Source organism: Cupressus sempervirens, chromosome 4 (assembly GCF_028749045.1).
Source record: "Cupressus sempervirens isolate cs-2001-9-10 chromosome 4, ASM2874904v1, whole genome shotgun sequence".
Taxonomy (NCBI): domain Eukaryota; kingdom Viridiplantae; phylum Streptophyta; class Pinopsida; order Cupressales; family Cupressaceae; genus Cupressus; species Cupressus sempervirens.
Window position 1 is genome coordinate 60,599,638 of NC_143121.1, and position 21,484 is coordinate 60,621,121.

Here is a 21,484-nt window from a genome sequence, read left to right on the forward strand (position 1 = left end):
ATCTACATAAGCCCAGTGTAGACCCAGTAGAAATAAAGGATGATGACAGCAGCAGCAGCAATGATGAATCAGATAGCGCTCCATCCATCACATTTACACCAGGAGAGTTGCATGCAATGATGGAAGAGAAAGAGGAAGAAGACAAAGAGGAAGAAGCTGAAAAGGAAGATAAGGAGGATGATCCGGTAAAAAATTGCAGCAGCAGTTATTGCATCCCTTCCTCACTCCCCAGCTAAACCTGTGACATCATCAAGGTTGGAGTTAGCTTCAGCAGGTTCATCTACACCAGATTTACCATCTACACCTACCATATCTCAGCTCCAGGTATCATCAGTGGAAGTGACTACCACTTCATCTACCGAGCTGCATCCCTCTTCGTCTACCGAGCTGCACCCCTCTTCATCTACCGAGTTGGCCTCCTCGACTCCATCATCATCAGTTGGTATTGCTATGAGTTCTCCAATTTTGACTACTCCAATTTGTTCTACAATTTTGTCGCCATCTACTTCAGGCACAGTGAGCTTAGATACTATATTATCGAGTGTATCACCATTTTTGGCCAGTACTCAAATTTTTGACCTTGTACATACTCCTATTGGCACTCAATCCTCAAGCATCCCAATTTTTACTGCTAGTCCTTCTATCTCTACTATTGTGTCTATTCCAAAGATCAAACCCGTCATCTCAGAAGTCAAACAAAAGCAACCATTAAGACTTATGATCACTGGAAAGGAAATTCCTGAAGACATTGACTTGGACACAGAGATAGTAATTCCAAAGATTGACTTTGATAATGCTACTATTGAAGAAATGAGGTATGCTAGTCAACTTATTGAGAAAAAGGCTACTCAGATGCAGTTAAGATCGGAAAGGGATAAGGAATACAGGATAATTGAGGATGCCCAGAACATAATTACTGAGGCTATAGGTGTTGATGTTGATACTTCTCAACACATTTTGATTCAATTGGAAGAGGCAGTTAATAAATTCAATGAAGATGCCTCCGGACAAGAAAAGTTGATTGAGCGTGCAGCAAAGAAATTTGATAATAAGGTGTTGGGGCACATTGCCCAGAACATTGCAATAAATCAGGTTGCATTAACCTTAGTTTTGGCAGATATGGAAAATTCTTTTAATAATGTAACATCTCTTTTTGCTAAGCTTTGTGATGTTACCGAGTACACTAAGGGAATAAGAGAGAAACTAAATAAAATTGATGAGGATCTGAAGGTGAGCACACAGAACTTGAAGCTTGACCCTAGTTCAAGCTCATCTCATCACCTCAGGATCAAATTTTTGTCAGAGAAGCAGGCAGAGCTATTGAGAGAAGAGGCAAGGATCCGATCTACATTGATAGATATCCAAAACATGATCCTTCCCATCATGGATTCAATGTAGAAGCACATTGCACATTCAAAGACATTAATCCATGATAATAACTTCTCCATTGCAGACCATGTGATTGAACTTTCGGCTGAAGTTCAAGTAGCTCTTTCCACCTACAAAATTTTGCAAGAGAATTGGGATAAGACTCTCCAGCTTATTCTTCAGGTACATTCAGAGTTCATCTCTCATTTTGGTGTTTCTATATAAGTATATATATTCTTTTATTCTTTGGCATTATTGTCAAAAAGGGGGAGATTATTGTTGGATATGTATACTATGGGTGAATAAGTGTTTTCAAAAAATTGTACAAAGGAAGAGATATACAGCTCATGTAAATACTGTATGCACATTCTATGGGGGAGTTGTATATAACGAAGCTATGTATATTCAGAATCAGTCATCAGCATGTCAGATAAATTTTGTCTCATAAGTGTTTTTGTCACTAATGCCAAAGGGGGAGATTGTTGGCATTATGATACATTTTTGTCATTAGTTACAACACTTATTGGATTCTGAATGCTTACCGAGCTCTCACCGAACATTCCTTTGTAAGCCAAGCTTTACCTAGTTCTCAGTTTTTACCGAGTGATCAAGGTGAACAAAGAAGTCAGTGTTTATCGAGTGATCGAGGTGAACAAAGCAGCCAGTGTTTACCGAGTGGTCGAGGTAAAGAAAGGAATCAGTTTTGACCGAGTGAATATGTACTTAGTATTGACCGAGAACTTCATGATAACCAAGCTCCTGAGGTTATCAAGGAAATTAATTTTACCAAGCTCAGACAATTATCAAGGAAACTAACTATCACCGAGTCACAAGGTTCTATCGAGTGTTTCCTTTGATCATCGAGCTACAGTTTAGATAGAAGTGTTCACCGAGTGACATCTCTTCTACCGAGTCTCCAGTGGTTACCGAGTTCAGAACTACTCGAAGTGTTTAGTATGGACCGTGCCTTCACTTCTACCGACTGCATGACGATGCTGAGTAACGCAGTGGATGTCGAGTATCAGAAGGACACCGAGTTAGTTCAATGAACTCGATTTTTTACCTTGGGCCGACTTTGTATAGAGATTTGCACTTGTTATTTTGGCCGACCTTGCATGTATTGTTTATTTGGATGGTATATATATGCAATGTATTGTATCATTCAAATATAATGGTAATGGTAATGGAAATGAATGAAAAGTGTGAAAGAAATACATACGTGCGAAAGTATGTGTGCTGAGTTGTGAAGGTATTCAGCAAGGTCAAGTTTTGGAGCAGAAAAGTTTTATCTATCACATCAAGGTGAATCAGAGCATAGCGGATCTTATCAGCAATCAGTTGTAATCAGATCCACTGTTTCATTCTAACAGGTGAATCAGTTTTTTGTAAATCCTTTAACAAGGTGGACTTAACAGTCTTTTGTAAATCTCCTAACAGAGTGCATACTTTATTGTATGTTTGTAAATCCTATAACAAGGTGGATCTAGCAATCCTTTGTGCTCCTAACAGGGAAGATCACCAGAAGTGGTCATTGTAAGCCTTAACTGGCTAACTTCATACTGCAGTAACGAAGCTTTGTGGGTTTCATCCCCACCCCAGTTTTACTTTCTATTTGGAAGGTTTCTGGGTCACCAAACCTGTGTGTTCTAGTGTTGCAAATGATTTTGTTTCATGCTTACAGTAGGTTACTTGGATGAATGGTGAATATATCAGTATGCAGTTTTATTGTTTGAAATTTTAGAAGTTACTGATTCACCCCTCCCCTCTCAGTAACTTGTCATATCTTGAATATTTCCAACACAAATTATATATCCCACTTAAAGTGGAGGTATATAAGAGGTCTAAGATTAATAACCTTCACTATGATATAGTAAATGTCCACCAAAAATACAATACTATCAAAATATTGGAAAATTTGCATGTATTGAACTATCTTTTTAAAAGAGTTAAAGTATCCAAAGAATACTTACATTATAGAGTTGAAATCTCATGAATTTTTGAAGTGCTCATACACTTAAGTTGTCACTAGTGTACTTGGATCCAATAACTTTTTATTATTAAAATATAATTATGAAGGTCTAAATTATTTTTTTTGGCTCCCAAAAAATGTCAAAATGGCTACCAAGAGAGTTGGCTGAGTTGGTCCCTTGACTCTTTCTAACAAAGCCACCTATAAATTTTCAAGAAAAAATCATATCCAACTCAAAATTCATGACAAGTGGAAGTCATTGCATCACATCATATCCAAAACTAATAAGGTACAATCTAATAAATTCTAATGCTACTTAGGATCCTTAAAACTTGACCTTTAAGTTAGATAAAATTGCAATATAAGAAACTTAAGTTTCCATAAAATATTTTGAATTATGATCCAATATTGTATCTACAGCTATGCACAACTTTAGTTGTCCTAGCTATGAGCTCTAATATTTATAAATATTTCAAGGGTTATAATGTTTATCTAACTCAACAAGAAAAAGGAAACAAACAAGTTTTATGAGGGTCTTATGGCTAACATAAAATTTGAATTTGTTGTTTATTATGTAGAAAAATGAATATTTATTTATAATTAGAGAAAAATATATATAATGAATTATGCTAAATTCAATGGTGAAGGAATTTATATTAAACTATGTCCAATGCAACATGTAAAATTTCTATTTTTGGGCCCCTATCGATAAGGATATTTGAAAAATACACCTTATTCTATGCGTAGTCATGGTATATTTCTGGAGATCTATATAATTGTAAATTAGTATAGAATTTTTATACACATTTTTAATCGTAATTAGACATAAATATAAAGTGAAAGGTAATAATAATATTATAGCTTAAAAATTAGTCATATTTTAATGAACATTGAATCTTGATGATGTGTAGAATTATGCATATGTGTAAAAATTGATGGATGGTATACAAGAGTAGGTGATTGATACTGAAGGTCATGTTTACAAGTCTATCACTAACCTTTAAAATAATATGGAAAGGTTGTAAAATATAATGAAATTAATCTTTGTAAAGGTTTGATTAAATATTATTATTGTCTTAGCTTCTAAAGAAATTTGTTTCCTTTCATCTATCTTCAATATGTATCTTAATAATATTCTTCATTTTTTATAGAACTAGTGTCATTTTCCATGATAAATAAATATCCTTATAGAAGTATGAAAATTAAATGATAGGTGGGGTAATATGTATTATAGATAACCTTGAAGAACCTTATCTTGTGGTGGTTCTTAAAACTGTAGATATAGATAGACCTATTAAGGTAACACATTGACTTGATGATATTATTTTTAAAACTAGGTTGAAAGATAATTAGGAGTGATATCTTCATTAAGGACATTTTATTTATATTTTAGTTCAAAATTCTTAGATTCCTTTATTTTCTAGAGTATTAAAGGTGCATTTCACAACCTAAACACTTTAATTATATGCATACCTTTCATGCATTCATAATATGTGGTTTAAATATTTGTAATATTTTTTTTATTGTTTAGATTTTCCTTCAATACTATTAATATTGATAGTTATTTATTTTGTCTTTATTACATATATTTTAAATTTATGATTTTTTAAACTATTTAGTAACATTTTTTTTATTGGTAAAAAATAACTAAAAATATCATTGTTTATATTAAATAGTCTTCACTATTTTATTACAACTCGAAGTTTTCCAAGGAATGTTTTCTAAATATAAATATAAATTTTATATTTTATGTAGGTTCTAATTTTTACTTGGGTGAGCTTATATATGAACCGCCAAGAGATGGTCCAACAATATGGGAGATTGGTTATCCTAATCGTACTGCAATGGAGTTTTATGTTCCGGATCCAAATCCTAAATACGTTAATAAGCTATACTTAAATAGCTCAGAAAAGTAAGTATGCATTTTCCTACTTGTTACATTTATTTATAAAGATGACTAGAATTTGTGTAGATATAATGATTCAAAATTATGAATATACTATATTAACACACACAATAATATACAAAGATATATAATAAAACTATAAGAAAATAAAATTTAGATACATTTATATAAAATTGAGATTCGACAAAATTTGAAGAGCCTCTCAAATGAATCCAAACTTGAAAAATAAATTTAAACATGAGACAAAAATAAATATAAATTTAATTCATTTATTTTGAGATAATCCATGATTAAACCTGATAATTAGGTTTCATCAAAATAATGCCATATTATTTAAACATACATAGAAGATGTTAAATACCCGTCAATAAAATTTTTGGAATTAGTTTAAATGATAGCATGTGATAATATGTAGATGAGACATATTAAGAGAACTAAAACTATTTGATGTTGGTTTATAGTAGAGATAGAACGTAAATATAGTTATTCAAAATGGATCAAGTTTTAAAGTATTTATAAATAACATTTCATTATATTAATTAAGCTTTGGAAATGCCTATTTCTATTTACATAACAATAACTAGGGAAAAAAGAGGCAATCTCATAGGAAGTGGTGTTGCCAAAATAAAAGTTAAAACAAAAAAATGAGAAATTTTATTTTAAAGCAAAGAAATGGACCACTAGAAAACAAGGGTCTCAACCCCATCGTAGAGATGAACAAGGACGTTTCTTCCTTCTACAAACCAAAGTCCAAGGAATGTTATCTTTTAAGCCCCTATTACAAGGAGAACAAGAGATACCCTAATCAGAAACTTTTAAAAAAAAGAGTAATTATTTAAGTGGCCATGAAATGACAAGCTAGAAAATAGGCACTAACCATAGGAGAAGACACAAGCTATGAGGAAGTGCCCAATATTATTGGAGCTATAAATGTTGCAAGAGAAACCAAAATAGAGACTTGATGACACAAAATTTTGGTGCTAAAAGAAACACTTTCAATAGAATCTTGATAAGAGTTGTCCTCATAAAAGTTGGGAAGCTCAATGGTTAATTGATCTTGATGAGGAATAACTTGAGACAAAAATGAATAAAATGGGAAAGTAAATTTCTATTATCTAAACTATGAAATTGTTACATCTATTATAGTCTAAACAAACCCAACTACATGTCCTATGGGTTACAATATTATTAATTTTTTTAGAATAACCCTTCTCATAGTACCTTCTCTTGAAATTCCCTACAAAATTCCTTTTCACTACAAGGATGGGCCTTAAATACCCTACTTCAGGGTTCAAGACAAGAATGAGATTAACTATTGGCTAATGGATTTATAAACAAGATACTTGGGGGGGGGGGGGGGGGGGGGGGGGGGCGGGGGGGGGGCGCGAGTGTGGGGGGGTGTGAATCTGAATCTTAAGAACTTGTACTTTTGACCAATTCTTTCACATGTTCACTAGTTAACTTATGCATGTAATACAGTTAACTTGTTAATGTTACAATGTTTATTCATAATATATGATGTTCCCTATGAGGGGTCTACCCTATTAAAATCTTAAGAGACTGCTATGTCTCACCTTGTTAGAGGATTTAACACTTACAACAAAGTAAGGACTCTATCAGGAGATTTACAAAGATCTATTAAGACCACACGGTTAAGAGATTTACCCTAATTCAAGTTTACTAGAATTGATTCAATACCTGACTCTCTATATACTTTGTAAGATGATTTCAAGTCTTCTCCTTGCAAATTTATCCTCTCCTCTGATCTAATAATACTTTTATTCCCCTTTACTACTCTAATTAGGTCACTTTCTCTATTAAGAGATAACAGAACACACTAGTTTCTAATCTAATTTCAATCCTTTACTTCACTTTTTTCCATAATTCTCCTTGTTCACACACAAACTCTTGTATTCTCATCTTCATAACACATCCATATCATACCACTATATGATCTAGGTTGAGATCTCCTCTATTTAAAGAGTTTCATAAATATTTTTCTAGAAACTTCCATATTTTGCCTCTTCATCTAAATCATTGATCAAAATACATAAATATATGTGATCCATGTCATTAACATGTAAAACTATCTATAACAACCTCTGCAAATATTAAATGTTCTCTCCATGTCATGTTGAAAATGCTTTACCTCAAAATTTGTTCCATTTCTAAATTTTATGTAGACTTTGCATTGCTTGCCTTTATAGTTTTCTAATGCTCATCATTTTTGTTTATCAATTTGTATTATGCTCAGCATATACTATGTAACTTGACACTTGTATGCTTGAAACTTTCTCAATCATTGTTCAGCTCGACTCATATAGAAAATACTTGGTGACCATATTCTCACTTGGCTCCTATAGAGCTCGATACATACCTTCTTATGTAGATGAACCAGCCTATATTGAATAGCTCAGCTATAGTGATGACCATCTGACTCTTCTTTGTAAATAACTAAGTGTTTTACACTAATAAACAACAATAGTTAGAGACCCCAACAATCTCCCCCTTTAAAATTAGTGGAAAAAACACTTTGTCATATTTACATCATTACAACACAATCTAATACTGACCTCTCCCCCTAAGTCTTATGACTTATGCAAATGAATAATAAATAAACAATGAATATGATAAAAAATAATTTCCCTCTCATTTCCTTTTAACAAATCAAATTCCCCCTTCCAAATATATTTTCCCCTTGCTTTTGAACACTTTATGTCATTACTGCTAGAGTTGAATAGGTGGAAGTAAACTATATTTCTCAATGACCATCTTGTGAACTCAGGTGATCATGGATGGTGCATGATCCCATGTAGTTCTTTTTGCTTCCAAAATATGATTCTCCAACTATAATTTGTAGCTAAATCAATTAAAGTGATAACCACTAAAAGATTATGATCTTCTTGGGTAAAATGTTGGGCTAATTTCATCTCCCTTTGCATGACCTCCAAAAGAGGTATCATCATTACTTGAATAGAGATCAAACTGGATCTCATATTGTTTTCAGCTATCTAAAGCTCAACCAATGTGCCTTGAGCATTTCGTAAATTATTGTAGTGATCAATGCTGGATCTCACTAACTTTGAAATAATATTTGTGGATCTTTTCATCTCATCTTGAATCTAGTTTATCTATAGCTGAATATTATTTTTAAATATTGGTATATCTAAAAAAATGTTGTACAAATATTGTACCTTCTATATTAGTTTTTTCATAAACTATATTTGCTCTGGCAGTTGCACTTTCTACTCAAAAATGGTTATGAAAACTTTTTCCACAAACTTATTCTCGAATCTTCTTGCAGACCAATCTATCAATTTTTCATTGGATTACATATTTCTAGCATTAACTTGATTGACTATATTTACAACCTAGTTGATGATTGGCACTTCTTCATTAAAATTTTGAATATCAAAACCATCAACAAAAATATGCCTTGCATCATGGAGTATCTTATTTTTCTTAAGATCTCTTCTTAGTTATTCTTTGCCAAAATTTCTTGTAGTAGAATTATTTTCTTGAAAGTGAGATTTCCCAAATCCAATTGTAGCACCTCATTTATTTCATCTAGACTAACTTCAATATCTAGTGAAGTATCCTTTATTGTTCTCCTTTTTCTTAGTGAAAGAGTGTTGCTACTCAACATTTCTATTAGATTTGGTAAAGGGGTTTCACCACTTGGTCATGCTTGGGCATTAGTGCTTGAGAAAATAATGGTCACGCTCAGTTCATCTCTGCTTATTTCTTTATTTTCCTCAATATGAGGTGTTGAAACAATCTTAATCTTTGCACTTGTGTTTGTTGCCTCAGTTCTTAACTTTGTATCTATGAGCCTAGATTGCTCAACCTCTAGAGTGTCAGGGGTGTCAACATGTACTAGTGACATGATTCATTGAAAACTCGACACACTTGAACTTTCTCCACTATTGTAATCATCTTTGATATTTATATTTTCTATCTCTTCTCCCTTGGTTGATAACTAGGAAAAAAAAAAAAAAAAACCATTCCAAAGAAACTTGTCTTGTTTTTGTATAGCTTCCATTTTATTCCATAATATCAAAAATTTTCTATAGTTAGGAAAAAATCTACTCCTATACTACTCTAAAAATGTTTCATGTTGCTCCTAGGACAGATTAGGCATAACTCTAAATACCGTGTTAGTTCTTATCTTTTTCTCTTCTTATTCTACCTCTAACCATCTTCTCTTCAATCTATCATATAAATCTTGGGGTATCTTTTTCTCAATTTCACTAGGAGCTAGCTTATGACTAGTAATCATTTCTACCATAGCCTTGTCAATATTTTTCTATCAGCATTTTCTAATGTATCATACTTTACAAATCTAAAGCTAGATAATCCTAATGATTTTATTAGATCTACACATACCTCTTTAGTAGAATTGGCTTGCCTCTTAGGTTGTCCTCTAACCCATCTCCTTATATTTTTGGGGGCACTAGGCTCTATATTTTGTGCAACTCTCTATTATATAGTCTACTCTACACTAGCAATTGCCCAAGTTATTATCTTATTTGGTAGTGGAGTAGAGAGGGGTTTCCCTCTAGCTTCTTCTTGGTTCCTTTAGCCCTCTTTCTTGGTGAAGTGACAATAACTAGGGCTTTTCCCTTATCACCTTCTTCTTCTTCCTCTTCCTCGTCACCACTATCTTTCTCTTCATCTTCTCCAACACTTTTTGTTGACTATAATGGTTCTTTTCCCTTTCCTAGGGTGCCAATTTTTTCTTCTAGGTCTTCAATCATTCTCCTTATTTTTTTTCTCCTTAGAAGCTATCTTGATATTTATAGTTATTCTTTCTTTAGCTTCCTCATATTTCATCAAAAGGTTCAACCTAAGTGTCCATCTCTTCTTTCAATAGTGCAACAATTTTTGCACTCACTATATCACTATTAATCTCATAGTCAAAACTTTGTAACCAAACCTTCCTCAACTTCACTGTATGTACAAATGTGTTGTCTGTATCTACAAGAAAACATATATCACTATAATACCTTGTGACAAACTCTTTAGGTATCCTCATCCTCATTTTCATTATTTTCTTAATTCCTCAAAATAAGCATCCATAACATTCTCAAAATTAGCTCCTAATATCTATCTAGTAACTAGTTTGTCTTGTTCCCAAAAAATGTCACCAATTCCAAGAAAATACCTCTAGATATAAAAGAAAATATATACAATGAGGGATCCAACCTTACACATTGAAATATTTTCTTTTCTTATAGATGATAGATTCTCTACTAATTATGGACTTTGTAGCTCGGCAAGATTATATTCACATCTTTCATCACTATCTTCCATGGTTGATCCACTACTGTACATGGAACACTATTCAATCTATTTGATTGGTAGAATTTATTAGCTATTACTCCCACTATAAATTCAATTAGTGGATCAAATTTTTTTTTAATGGATAGACCACATCCATTCAATCGGTTTCCTATGTTTTCCTCAACTTCCTCTCAACTCAATCATCACATGGTTTTCTTCTTGTCTAGGGTTGGATAACCTGTAACCTTATGAATCATTTTCCTGTGATCTCCACAGGTCCATTTTGTATCCAATGCTTCATGTCATAGATTATACTAAAAAATAATTCAATCTATTCAATCTTGAAGTTTCTTAGGAATTCTAGGGCACAAGTTAACCCTTTCCTTTCAACAACTTTTAATTCATCCTTCAAGATTCCTCTATTATATAACTTCTCATATGCTTCTCTAATCTCATAGTCTCCCACTTATTTGATTTTACACATGTAACAATTTATAACATCATGGATCACAATAAATTTGGGTGGTATCAAGGATAGCACACCCATTGAGTCTCCTTTCATCACAATTTCTAGAATAACACAAAATTTTGGTGGAGGACAAGCATCACTCTTCACCAATTCAATTCTAAAAACCTCTTTTCTCATTCCAGTGGTTGATGATATTTTCATAGTTTCTATTAGCTTTTAAAGTAATTCCTTCTCTAAATTAATCAGCATAATTCAAATCTTTACTTATTCAACTTCTTCTCATCCAAATCGCTCTTGAAATATTTTACTCATCACTCAAATTTCCAAATCACTCTGTGCTCTTGAAATCTATATGCAAGGTATGAAATAATGTCTTTTAAATTTGATATATACCTTATTTTAATCAATTTAGGGTCTCCATTAATATTGTGTACTCAAATAGGTGGAAGCTAGTTGTCTTGGTCAATATCGATGCCTTCTAACTAGGCCTTTTCTTTACAACTCAATCTATTCCATATCACTTAGTCTCCACAATTTCATTATTGAAGTGCTTGATCAATTTTATAATGCTTGGTCATGATTGAAATTTTTACTAATGTTCAACAATTTAGCATAAATATATTCTTATGCATCCCTATATATGCAAATATGAACTTTGGCACATTACATGTAAGGAACTGATGTATTATATATCAATTGAATATACAGTTCCATACAAGTGTCTCTTACTTAGTTTTGGATGACATGATCACCTTTTGTATTGGATTGGGTGACCTCATCTTTAGTTATTCCACTATTTCTATCATTTTCTCTCTTTTTCCATTTTTGGTTCATTTCCTTCCTAATTTTCTCAATAACTACTTTGCCTTTACCTCTGTATTTTGTCTGATTTGTTGAACATACTTGAGGTCTACAATTCTTTCTTAGATGTCTAAACTTGTAACATTTAGGACATGTATACTTAAGTGAATAATTCTTCCCCTAATTTGTCTAGTAAGGTTTTGTTTGTGATCTTCATTCATATTCTCTATGCCCATACTTTTGATAGTTATAGCAATATCCTTCAAATCTAGGTATAGTAGATGCATTCTTCATTCTTGATCTATACTCATGTATTTGAAGTTCTTGTTTCTTATAGTAAAAATAGTAACCAATAAAATTAAGTTTAGAATTTTTTATACCATTTTTACTTCAATGGATATTTATAGTATGACCAAGTTTTCCATAGTGATATCATGTTGGTTTATCTTTTGAATTTGAATTCCTCAGCTATCCATTCTTGGATGATTCTCCTTGCTCAGTGCATGAAATTTTTGACCCATTAGAAAGTTTCTAGATAACTTCATGAGTTCTTCAAATTACTTCATTCCCTCTCTTTTTTTGTTGAATCTATCCATGGATTCTTTCTCAATTTTCAATTCATTCTTTAGTATGTCCTGTGATTTGAGATTTGTAATTTCCACATCCTTGTGATTCAATTCTTGATTTCCAAGCATTAGTTCATTCATCAAATCGAGTTTATTTTTTGTGAGCTTTTATATATCTGATATCCTTTCTTAAAGTTTGGTAGCCATTACCCTTTTGTATTCTTCATCCATAGTCCTATCTTGTTTAGCTTTTTTCTTTTATTCAATCACTTCACATAGTCTTATTGATTGGATTTCATGTTCTCTTTTTAGTTCCCTTATTTCTTCATTCAAGAACTTGTTCTTTTCAAGTAGATCTAAAAATGCTTTTTCATTTGGATTGATTAAATCAAACAACCCTTCATTCTCAACTTCTTCATGGGTATGTGCAGGATCATGGTGTGCCAAAAAGTGGCGATCTAAAAAATATGTAGTTCTGAAATGCCTCAAAGAATTTCAAAATCTATTCTCATTTTTTTCCCACCCATCCTGATGCTAAATGAAAACAATTAATACTTTTATAATTCCTACTATATCTTTCAACACCAACCTTATATGGTCATCTTTAAAACATCTCGAAAATGTGTTTTTGGCATGTTCTTATGTGTTTTTTACTTCAAGCATGTAGCTGACGACTTTTTTTTGACCAAAATTTGATGTAATGAAAAGGGTTTCTTAAGAATGTTCTTAGCTTTTCATAAATGTGAGTTTTGTCAAATTACGAGTTTAGTAAGTAATTATTACTTATTTTCTAATGGAGTTAGCTACAAAGTGTTGATTGACATACTGGTTGAAAAATAGCTATAACTTTCAAACCATATAAGATTTGTGAAATTCAAAAGATGTGTCACATTCTATGCTTTGACTAGTATAAGAAAAAAAAAAAAAACTTAATTTTGATTTTTTTTGAACTATTTAAGGTGGTCAAACATAGGAGTTTTTTAATTATGAAAATAGTATAGTAGAAAATTCATAATTAATTATTTATTTGGAATAAAAATTGCCAAAAATATGCATCAGATCCAGGTATGAGTCTACTTTTTATATCTAAAATTATATTTAAAAATATTATCATTTGATTATGATTAAGGTGGTCAGACATACACCTACTTTTTATTTTTGCCCTGAAATTTTTGTAGTACTGCATTAAAATCCAAACTTTTGACCAATCAAATAATTTTTTCTCCAGATAAAGCCTTGTAGTTTAGAAACTAGATTCAATTTCCTAAAAATTATTTTCTTACAAATTTTTGATATAAATTCCAGAACCACTTTAAAATTATGTTTCAAGTTGACATAACCCTGATTTGTTGGTTTTTCACTGCCACTTAAGGCCATAGTTTGGTACACCATGATCCTGCACATACCCTCATAGGAAAATTGTTTTTATTTGGATGGGAAATTCCTTTCTGCTTTTTTAGAGATTCGTTTAAATCTTTTCTTTCTTTCTCAATTTTATGTAGTGTGAGTTGGATGTCAATCACCTAATTGTCAATAACCTTGTCTAGCTTAAAAGCCTCCATCTACAAGATCTAATCTCCAACTAATTAAGACTCTCTTAGAGAATCAATGCTATAATATTGATTTTTGACTAATGGATTTATAAACAAGATACTAAGAGCTCAAGGGGTGAATCAAAATCTTAAGCACTTATAGTTTTCACCAATTCATTCACACATTCACCTATTAACTTATGCATGTAAAACTTGTATGATAAACTTGTTAAAACATGTAATACTGATCTATCACATGCATGAAAATAAACACATAACACAATATGTATTACCCAGAATCCCTCCAAGGTGAAGGTAAAATTGGGGTTGGGATGACACCCACAAATATTCACTAATGCAATAATAAAGTTAACCTATTATAGTTACAATATTTGATCATAATATATTATATACCTTGTGAGGGGTCTATCCCATTAAAAGATTAAGAGATTTTTATATCTCACCCAACTAGAGGATTTAACACTTATAGAAAAGTAAGGACTTTGTTAGGAGATTTATAAAGATTTGTTTAGATCAATCTATTAAGAGATTTACCCTAATTCAAGTTTAATGGAATTGATTTAATACCTAACTCTCACTATACTCTATAAGCCAATTTTGATTCTTCTCCTTTATAACTGATACTCTCCTCTAATCTAATAATACTTGTTTTCCCCTTCATTGCTCTAATTAGGTCACTTTCTATGTTAAGCGATAACAGAACACATTGGCTTCTAAATTGATCTCAATCCTTCACTAAACTTATTTGTATATTTCTCCTTGTTCACAGACACACTCTTGTATTCTCATCTTGATAACATATCCATATCATACCACCATATGATCTAGGTTAATATCTCCTCTATTTAAAGAGTTTTATAAAGGTTTTTCTAGAAACTTCCATATTTTTCCTCTCCATCAAAATCATTGATCACAAAACATAGAGATATGTGATCCATATCATTAGTGCATAAAATGCTCTTAAACAACCTCTAAAAATATTAAATATTCCCTCCATGTTGGCTTGAAAATGTTTTACATCAAAATTTGTTCCATTCTTCACTTTTATGTAAACTCTACATTACTTGGCCTTTACTATTTTTTGATGCTTAACATTGGTGTTGCTCAATATGTATTGTGCTTGATAAATACTATGTAACTTGACACTTGTATGCTTGAAACTTGTTTGGTCACTATTGAGGTTAGCTCATATAGAAAAAACTTGGTGACCATACTCTTACTCAACTCCTATAGATATTGGTTGTAGTGATGACCATGTGACTCTGCCTTATAAATAACTAAGTGTTTGACACTAATAGACAATAATAGTCAAAGATACTAACAATTAACGTTACGATATTTGGTTTTGGGCACAAAAATATTGTTAACAATTAAAGTCCACACACAACTAAGAGGGGATGGGGTGTTAATCAATTGTGAATAATTAAACTTAGATCCAAATTATTATAACCAACTTCGATAGCTAAAATAGTGAAGCATAAAAAGAGATAATCTATGCACACTAACACAATGATTTATTGAGCAAGGAAACCCTTGATTAAAGCTAAAACTCGAGTGGGGATAGTAACCACAAAATAGTGTACTAATATGTTGATGAAGGAGCATCCTAGGTGTAAGGGCAATCTCGCATTGCCCAAAAATATTTATATTTTTAACTTTTCAATAATGGTTGTTCCAATGTAGAGTTTCCATTTTTGGAAACCTACTATTTTTAGTAAGTTGGTCATATGATCTCATAATCTTCTAATTTTACATGTGGAGGTTCATCTTAGATATATCAACCTAGCAGTTGAGTTTCATTACCATAATATATGCCTTACTGAAGTTATTGAATAGTTTTGGTATAAAAATATTGAGCTCAATTTGGAACATCTTAGATTCTCTAAAATGAGATCAAATCTTAGGTGACAAATGCTTGCACAATTGGGCATCCTATATTAGAAGCTATCATTTTCCAAAGTGGTTATAATAGCCAATCAAGTCTACGATTAAGAAGTTATGGTTTCCAAAAGTTAGGCTACCTAAAATTATAATTTGAATTATTATGAGTTGAGTCTATGTAATAAATATAAAATATAATGTAATTTTAGGGTTGGTTAGCCTAAAGAGTTAGGGTAAAGTCTAGTACTTTCATAGGTGGTGAAAAATTATCTATATAAGAAAGGTCCATAGGGTTATCTAGGACAATTCTGGGTGGTTGTTCACGGATTTTTCTTATAGCATAATGTACAATAAAATACCCATATGGTTTACATATTGTATTTCTCAAATCTAAAATTTCATAATTTTTGAGATAATAAGAAGCCCATTTATATTCTTTTGAATTTCCATTTCCATTATTTATGTATTCATGTTATGTGTTTGTGGTATAAAGGGGAGTTATCTTCATCATATATAAGAGGATGTGACCTTATTAGAATCTAGTTACAATGTAATCACTAGAATAGTCCCTATTAAAGAATAGATCCATGCTAAGAGACCTTGAAACCTTGTTATAATTTTCTAAACTTGTTATAGGTTATTAGGAAAAAACTAGCATCATTTTCCAAATTATTCCAAAAATTGTAAAGATCGATACTTTAGGATAGTTTATCAAAAATACTAAGGTGACTGATCTGCAACTTACTTACCATGTACCTAATCAATCTATGCTTTGATTTTATTATACATCAATAAAAAATGCATCATCTAACCACTGACAATAATCACAGTACATATGATATCTTTTATCCAAGGAAAAAAAATAATACCTTTCTCAAATAATAAATTAAGTTGTCTTGTTAAAGCTTCCCCAATGTATAATTAATTACATAGGACCTAACTAAGGCATAAATACCTTCTTAAGCATCATTAAATTTATTACATTAAGGTTCTTGCATGTACAATATAATTAACACTATATATAATGAAGATCAACACAATACTATTAGCCCCAATTGATAATGTTGTTATTGTGAGTAAAAGATTCATATCAGTTGTTATGTTGTTGTTGATGTCAAGCCTTAGTTGATTAGACATTGTGCTAATTCACTAGAGAAATATATTATTTGAAGAGGATTTGAATAAAGTGTGGTGATGAAAGAGTTTGTAAGTTTTGGTATTCATGGGTACTTGAATGAATTGGACTATCATAGTATAATGTTGGTTTGATTATTTTGCAATCATGTAATGTTGTGACAATGTTCATGTATTCATTGAGTTACAAAAGTTACACTGATCAACTAGGTGAAAGAAGGCACATAGTACTACTTGAGTGACTATGGTTGTTGTTAAGCACCTAGAAAAGAAAAGTTAAATTTTAATGTTAAATAATTAATTTTAGTATTGTTGGTAAATATATGTGTCACTGTGATAGTTACTTCTAAAACTGACCTTGTTTGCCCTATGAACAATGACAATTGTGCCAACATTTGGAGAGATTGAAACCAATCATTACAGAATTACAATCTTCCTCTATGTTTAAGAGGGTCATCTGGCTTGTATGATGGGTGTATTTTATTTTTCAACATAAATGAATTAAAACTTAAAGATTAAAGAGAAAGCTACTAATGATGAATGCACCAAATGACTTCACAGCTTTTCTGAATTAACATAAATTGCTAATAATAATGATCAAGAACTATGCTTGAAGGCTAGCATTGGCTTAGTGATGATTCGATGGTTCACTAACATCTACTCCACACCAGGAAAAGATTAATTACATCTAGAATCAACACCCAAATAGTTTAGACTTTGAAGAAAAGAGAATACAAAATGCACGTTCCTTTATTTCCTTGCACCAAGAACATAAAAAGAAACTTATTACAAAGAAAACCTCTATACATACTTTCCAAAAATTGTCTTATCATCGAAAACATAAGTGTTCCCTTATTCCAAAATCCAAAAAGTCCTCTATTACATTGAGATTCATGAATTTATAACTAATTCTAGCTCAACGAACTTTTTAGGTTCATAACCACTTAAAAAGTTAGAGTTTTGAATTTGGAATGCATTTGAAAATTAACTCTAACTCATATGAATCAAGACTCTAAATCCTAACTCTACTTACAATAAGTGACATAGGTCACTTTTCACCACAAGATAATTAAAAATCTACTACAAAGAAAAGACCACAATGTTAATTTCACTAAGGTGAACTTCTATCTTCATATCCTTTTCTCATGCTTATATAATTATCCCAACATCAACTCTCCATCCATACATGTCCCTTGTGACATTTATAGTCATTGCATCTAAAATCTAAATACTTTCCCTTGTGTTATTTCAACTCAAAGAATCACATATTGTTGTGATGTAGTAGGTTAGCTTCACACTTGTCACGTCTCTCATTTGATCACTTCATGGCCACAAATCTACCAAAGCAACCTTCACATTTAGCTCATGCTATTATTGTATTCTACCACTCAATTAGGTTGATGATTATAATATGAACATGAGTCTAATCATCTTGTCATAAAATAAGTGATTGAACCAAATGCCACTACATGACTCACCTCACAAGGTGGTGACCCGAAACCACATATACACCACTCTCTATCAACCTATTTAATACTCCAATGAGGACTCTCTTTCATGGCTGGGAAAGGCCATTATTTACATAGTGGCTTGAGTACTTGAATCTGGTCACAATGATAACTTAGGCTTCATTAATTTTTCTATGTAAATGTCATAGACTAGGAGTTGGAGCATTCTATCAAACACTTATTGTGCATCATCACCTTTTTTATATCAGCTCTCAAGGAAAACATCCAAATGCTTTCCCCAAAGACTGATATCATGAACCTTAATTTGGATTTATAAACACTTGGGTGAACTCAAATTGTATTCCTAATGTTATTACACAATCACATCACACTTGAACAAACCATGAGGGTATAAATTAGGAGACTCTACATAATAAAATTTATTCAAAATGACTTCAAGAATGCTAGGAATTCCATCAAACATCTTGCATCTTTCAAACTTGACTCCACCTAGTCTTCACCATATCTACAACTTAGCTTGCATAGTGAAATGAACAAGGAATGTGAACATAACACTGATTCATCTATGCATGAGCTGGAGGAGAAAAGATTCTTTAGTATTCAATCAAACTATTTATATTCTTGGTCTACATACTTGACTACACATGCATATATCCATAGGCATTTCCATCTCGGTTTTAGTTAGTAAGCATTTTCCTTGCTATAATCTTCCAATTCACCAATTTTATTATTGAAAGTGTTATCAATCTTCCATCACCATGGAATTATGTTGCAGTATGGGAATCAAAATGAGTTACTTCTATAAAAAAATGATCAATTTTTCTTCATTGAATCAATAATCACTAAGCCAAATCAGATGGACACATTTCCAGTCATGAGAGAAATGTTTTATCACAATTCTTTGCACATTGTGTCCTCATTATATTAAAACAAACTACTTTCATGCATGGACTCTTAAGTCTTGGATGGATGGCATGCTACAATCTGAGAGTTGGCATCCACATATATGCCTCTACACTATGGTGCTCTTGCAATTGACTCAATTTTCTCCCATTTCACCCGATGTAAGGAAAAGTATTAGGCTATGGTTAAATTGAGATGTTATGTCAAATAGCTTGAGTGAATTGCAATAGTTTCATTTAGATTCTTTACACATACATATTGCACTACAATTCCAAATTTCACTATTTATGGTTCCATATTTCAAATGTGTATCCATGAAGATGTTGATCTCAATAAGGAGCCATTTGATGGGTCATAGAATAAGGTAATATCACATGCCTCTATTCCACAAGCCATTATTGTTTAATGGTATTCAATCAAATAGTTCATGTGCTAAGTAGTCTGCAAAGCCTTGTCATTTGAGATTCCTCCCACTGCATATTGACAAGTAAAGCAATCACCCTATTATGACTTCAAATCCCCCAAATACAAAATTACATCTTCATTGCCAAAATTGAAAGAGGCTCTTGACTAGTGGAACTAGGCCATAGGCTGGTGTTTGGAATCCTTAGTCAAACACTTTGCAATTCCCCAAGTGCCATACTCTTCTATGCCTCTAACATGATTATCATTGCATAGGCAATATGTCAAGAAGCTCATGCACTTTTTTATGCTTTCATCTGTGGCTTTATTTGGATAAAGACATTCCAAAAAGAAATTATGTTCTTCCACTTGGTTCTTGTTCAAAAAATGCTATGACCATAAGGAGGGGTTGTGATGTTTTATCAAACATATAGATCCTTTCATAGCAATGCTCTACATATTTTGCCAAGAACCTATTTCTAAAGTTAATAACTATCTTCAATATGTATGCTTCAAGAAATGCCACAACTCAATCAAAAACCTCTTTCTAGAAGTTTTAGTACATTGAGAGAGAGGATTTTTAGTATGTGGAGAGAGGTATTATGTAGGGAGAGAAGGTTTTAGTATCAGGGGAGAGAAAAGTATGGGGAGAGAGAAGGTTTTAGAATAGGGAGAGAGAAAAGTATGGGGAGAGAGAAGATTTTGGTATGTAGATAGAGGAATCCAAATCCCAACTTCTTTCTAGAAGTTTTAGTATGTAGAGGGAGCTAGTATGTGGAGAGAGGTAGTATGTGGAAAGTTATGAATTAACCTCTCTCTCTCTAGAATTAATTTAGCTAACTCCCACAGTAAAATATTTGGGTAACAAGTATTAACCTACTGATGTATTTCTCAAGTAAAGTTATAATGTTCATCAAGAAAATAAATAAATTGAGTCTAACATTTTCTAAAAATTAAGAATGTTCTAGAAGATTGAAGGATAAATTCAAATTTACTAATGAGAGAGAGGAATATATAAATATAATGAAGATCTCATGAAGGATATTTAAGCAATATGAAGATGAGCTCAAAGTTCAAGGAAGTTCTATTTTCTGAGTGACTAAGTTCATTGAATCTAAGATCTATGATCATGATTAAGTAGAAAAATTTGAAAGGATTTGAGATTATTTTTGGTTGTTGATAGTTTACTAATAATAGTGGATTTGATCAAGTTGAAGAAGTAAAAGGTGAAGTGAGTAGAGAAGAATTAAAATGATCAAGCAAAGGAAGTTTAAAGTAAAATTAAAAGTGTATGAATCAACCAAGAAAGAGATCAGAGGAAAGAAACTGGTTGAACTAGAGATGTGAACAAGCATGTTAGAGCTAAATCTAGGAGATCACTTGACTATTACTTTCTTATGACTATAGTAGATAAAATCTCTTAGCTAAGTGGACCTAAAAAGTATTTAGAATCCTATGTGGTAACATTGATTAGTGATTTTTGTAATTTATTTAGAGTAGGCCACTCTTTAGCAATAACAAGGAGTGATAAGGTCTAGATGATCCTTGGTTAAAATTCTCTAACTACATCACACTAAAAATATTTGAGTAAACCTTTAAAAAGTTTGTCTCCTAGCAGAACTCACTTTAGAAGAGTGAAATGTTTGGGTTACTTTTTCCTAAGTTATTTTTCCTTTTATAGGACTTCCACATTGACTATTTGTGTCAAATTTGTGAATACTTATGTATTGAAAATTTTATTTTCATGTTATGTTATTTATGTTACAACTTGGTATTTGAT

General features: G+C 31.8%; 1 protein-coding gene across 2 annotated transcripts in view; it reads left to right on the plus strand.

Annotated features, from left to right (window-relative positions):
- The window catches only part of LOC149559938 (uncharacterized), a 402,360-nt gene that overhangs the window by 353,178 nt on the left and 27,698 nt on the right, over window positions 1-21,484 (plus strand). For both annotated transcript variants that reach the window (XM_089823521.1, XM_089823520.1), the window contains exon 13: window positions 5,093-5,249. In XM_089823521.1, coding sequence (XP_089679647.1) covers window positions 5,093-5,249 — 157 coding nt within the window. The remainder of the gene's footprint in view (window positions 1-5,092; window positions 5,250-21,484) is intronic.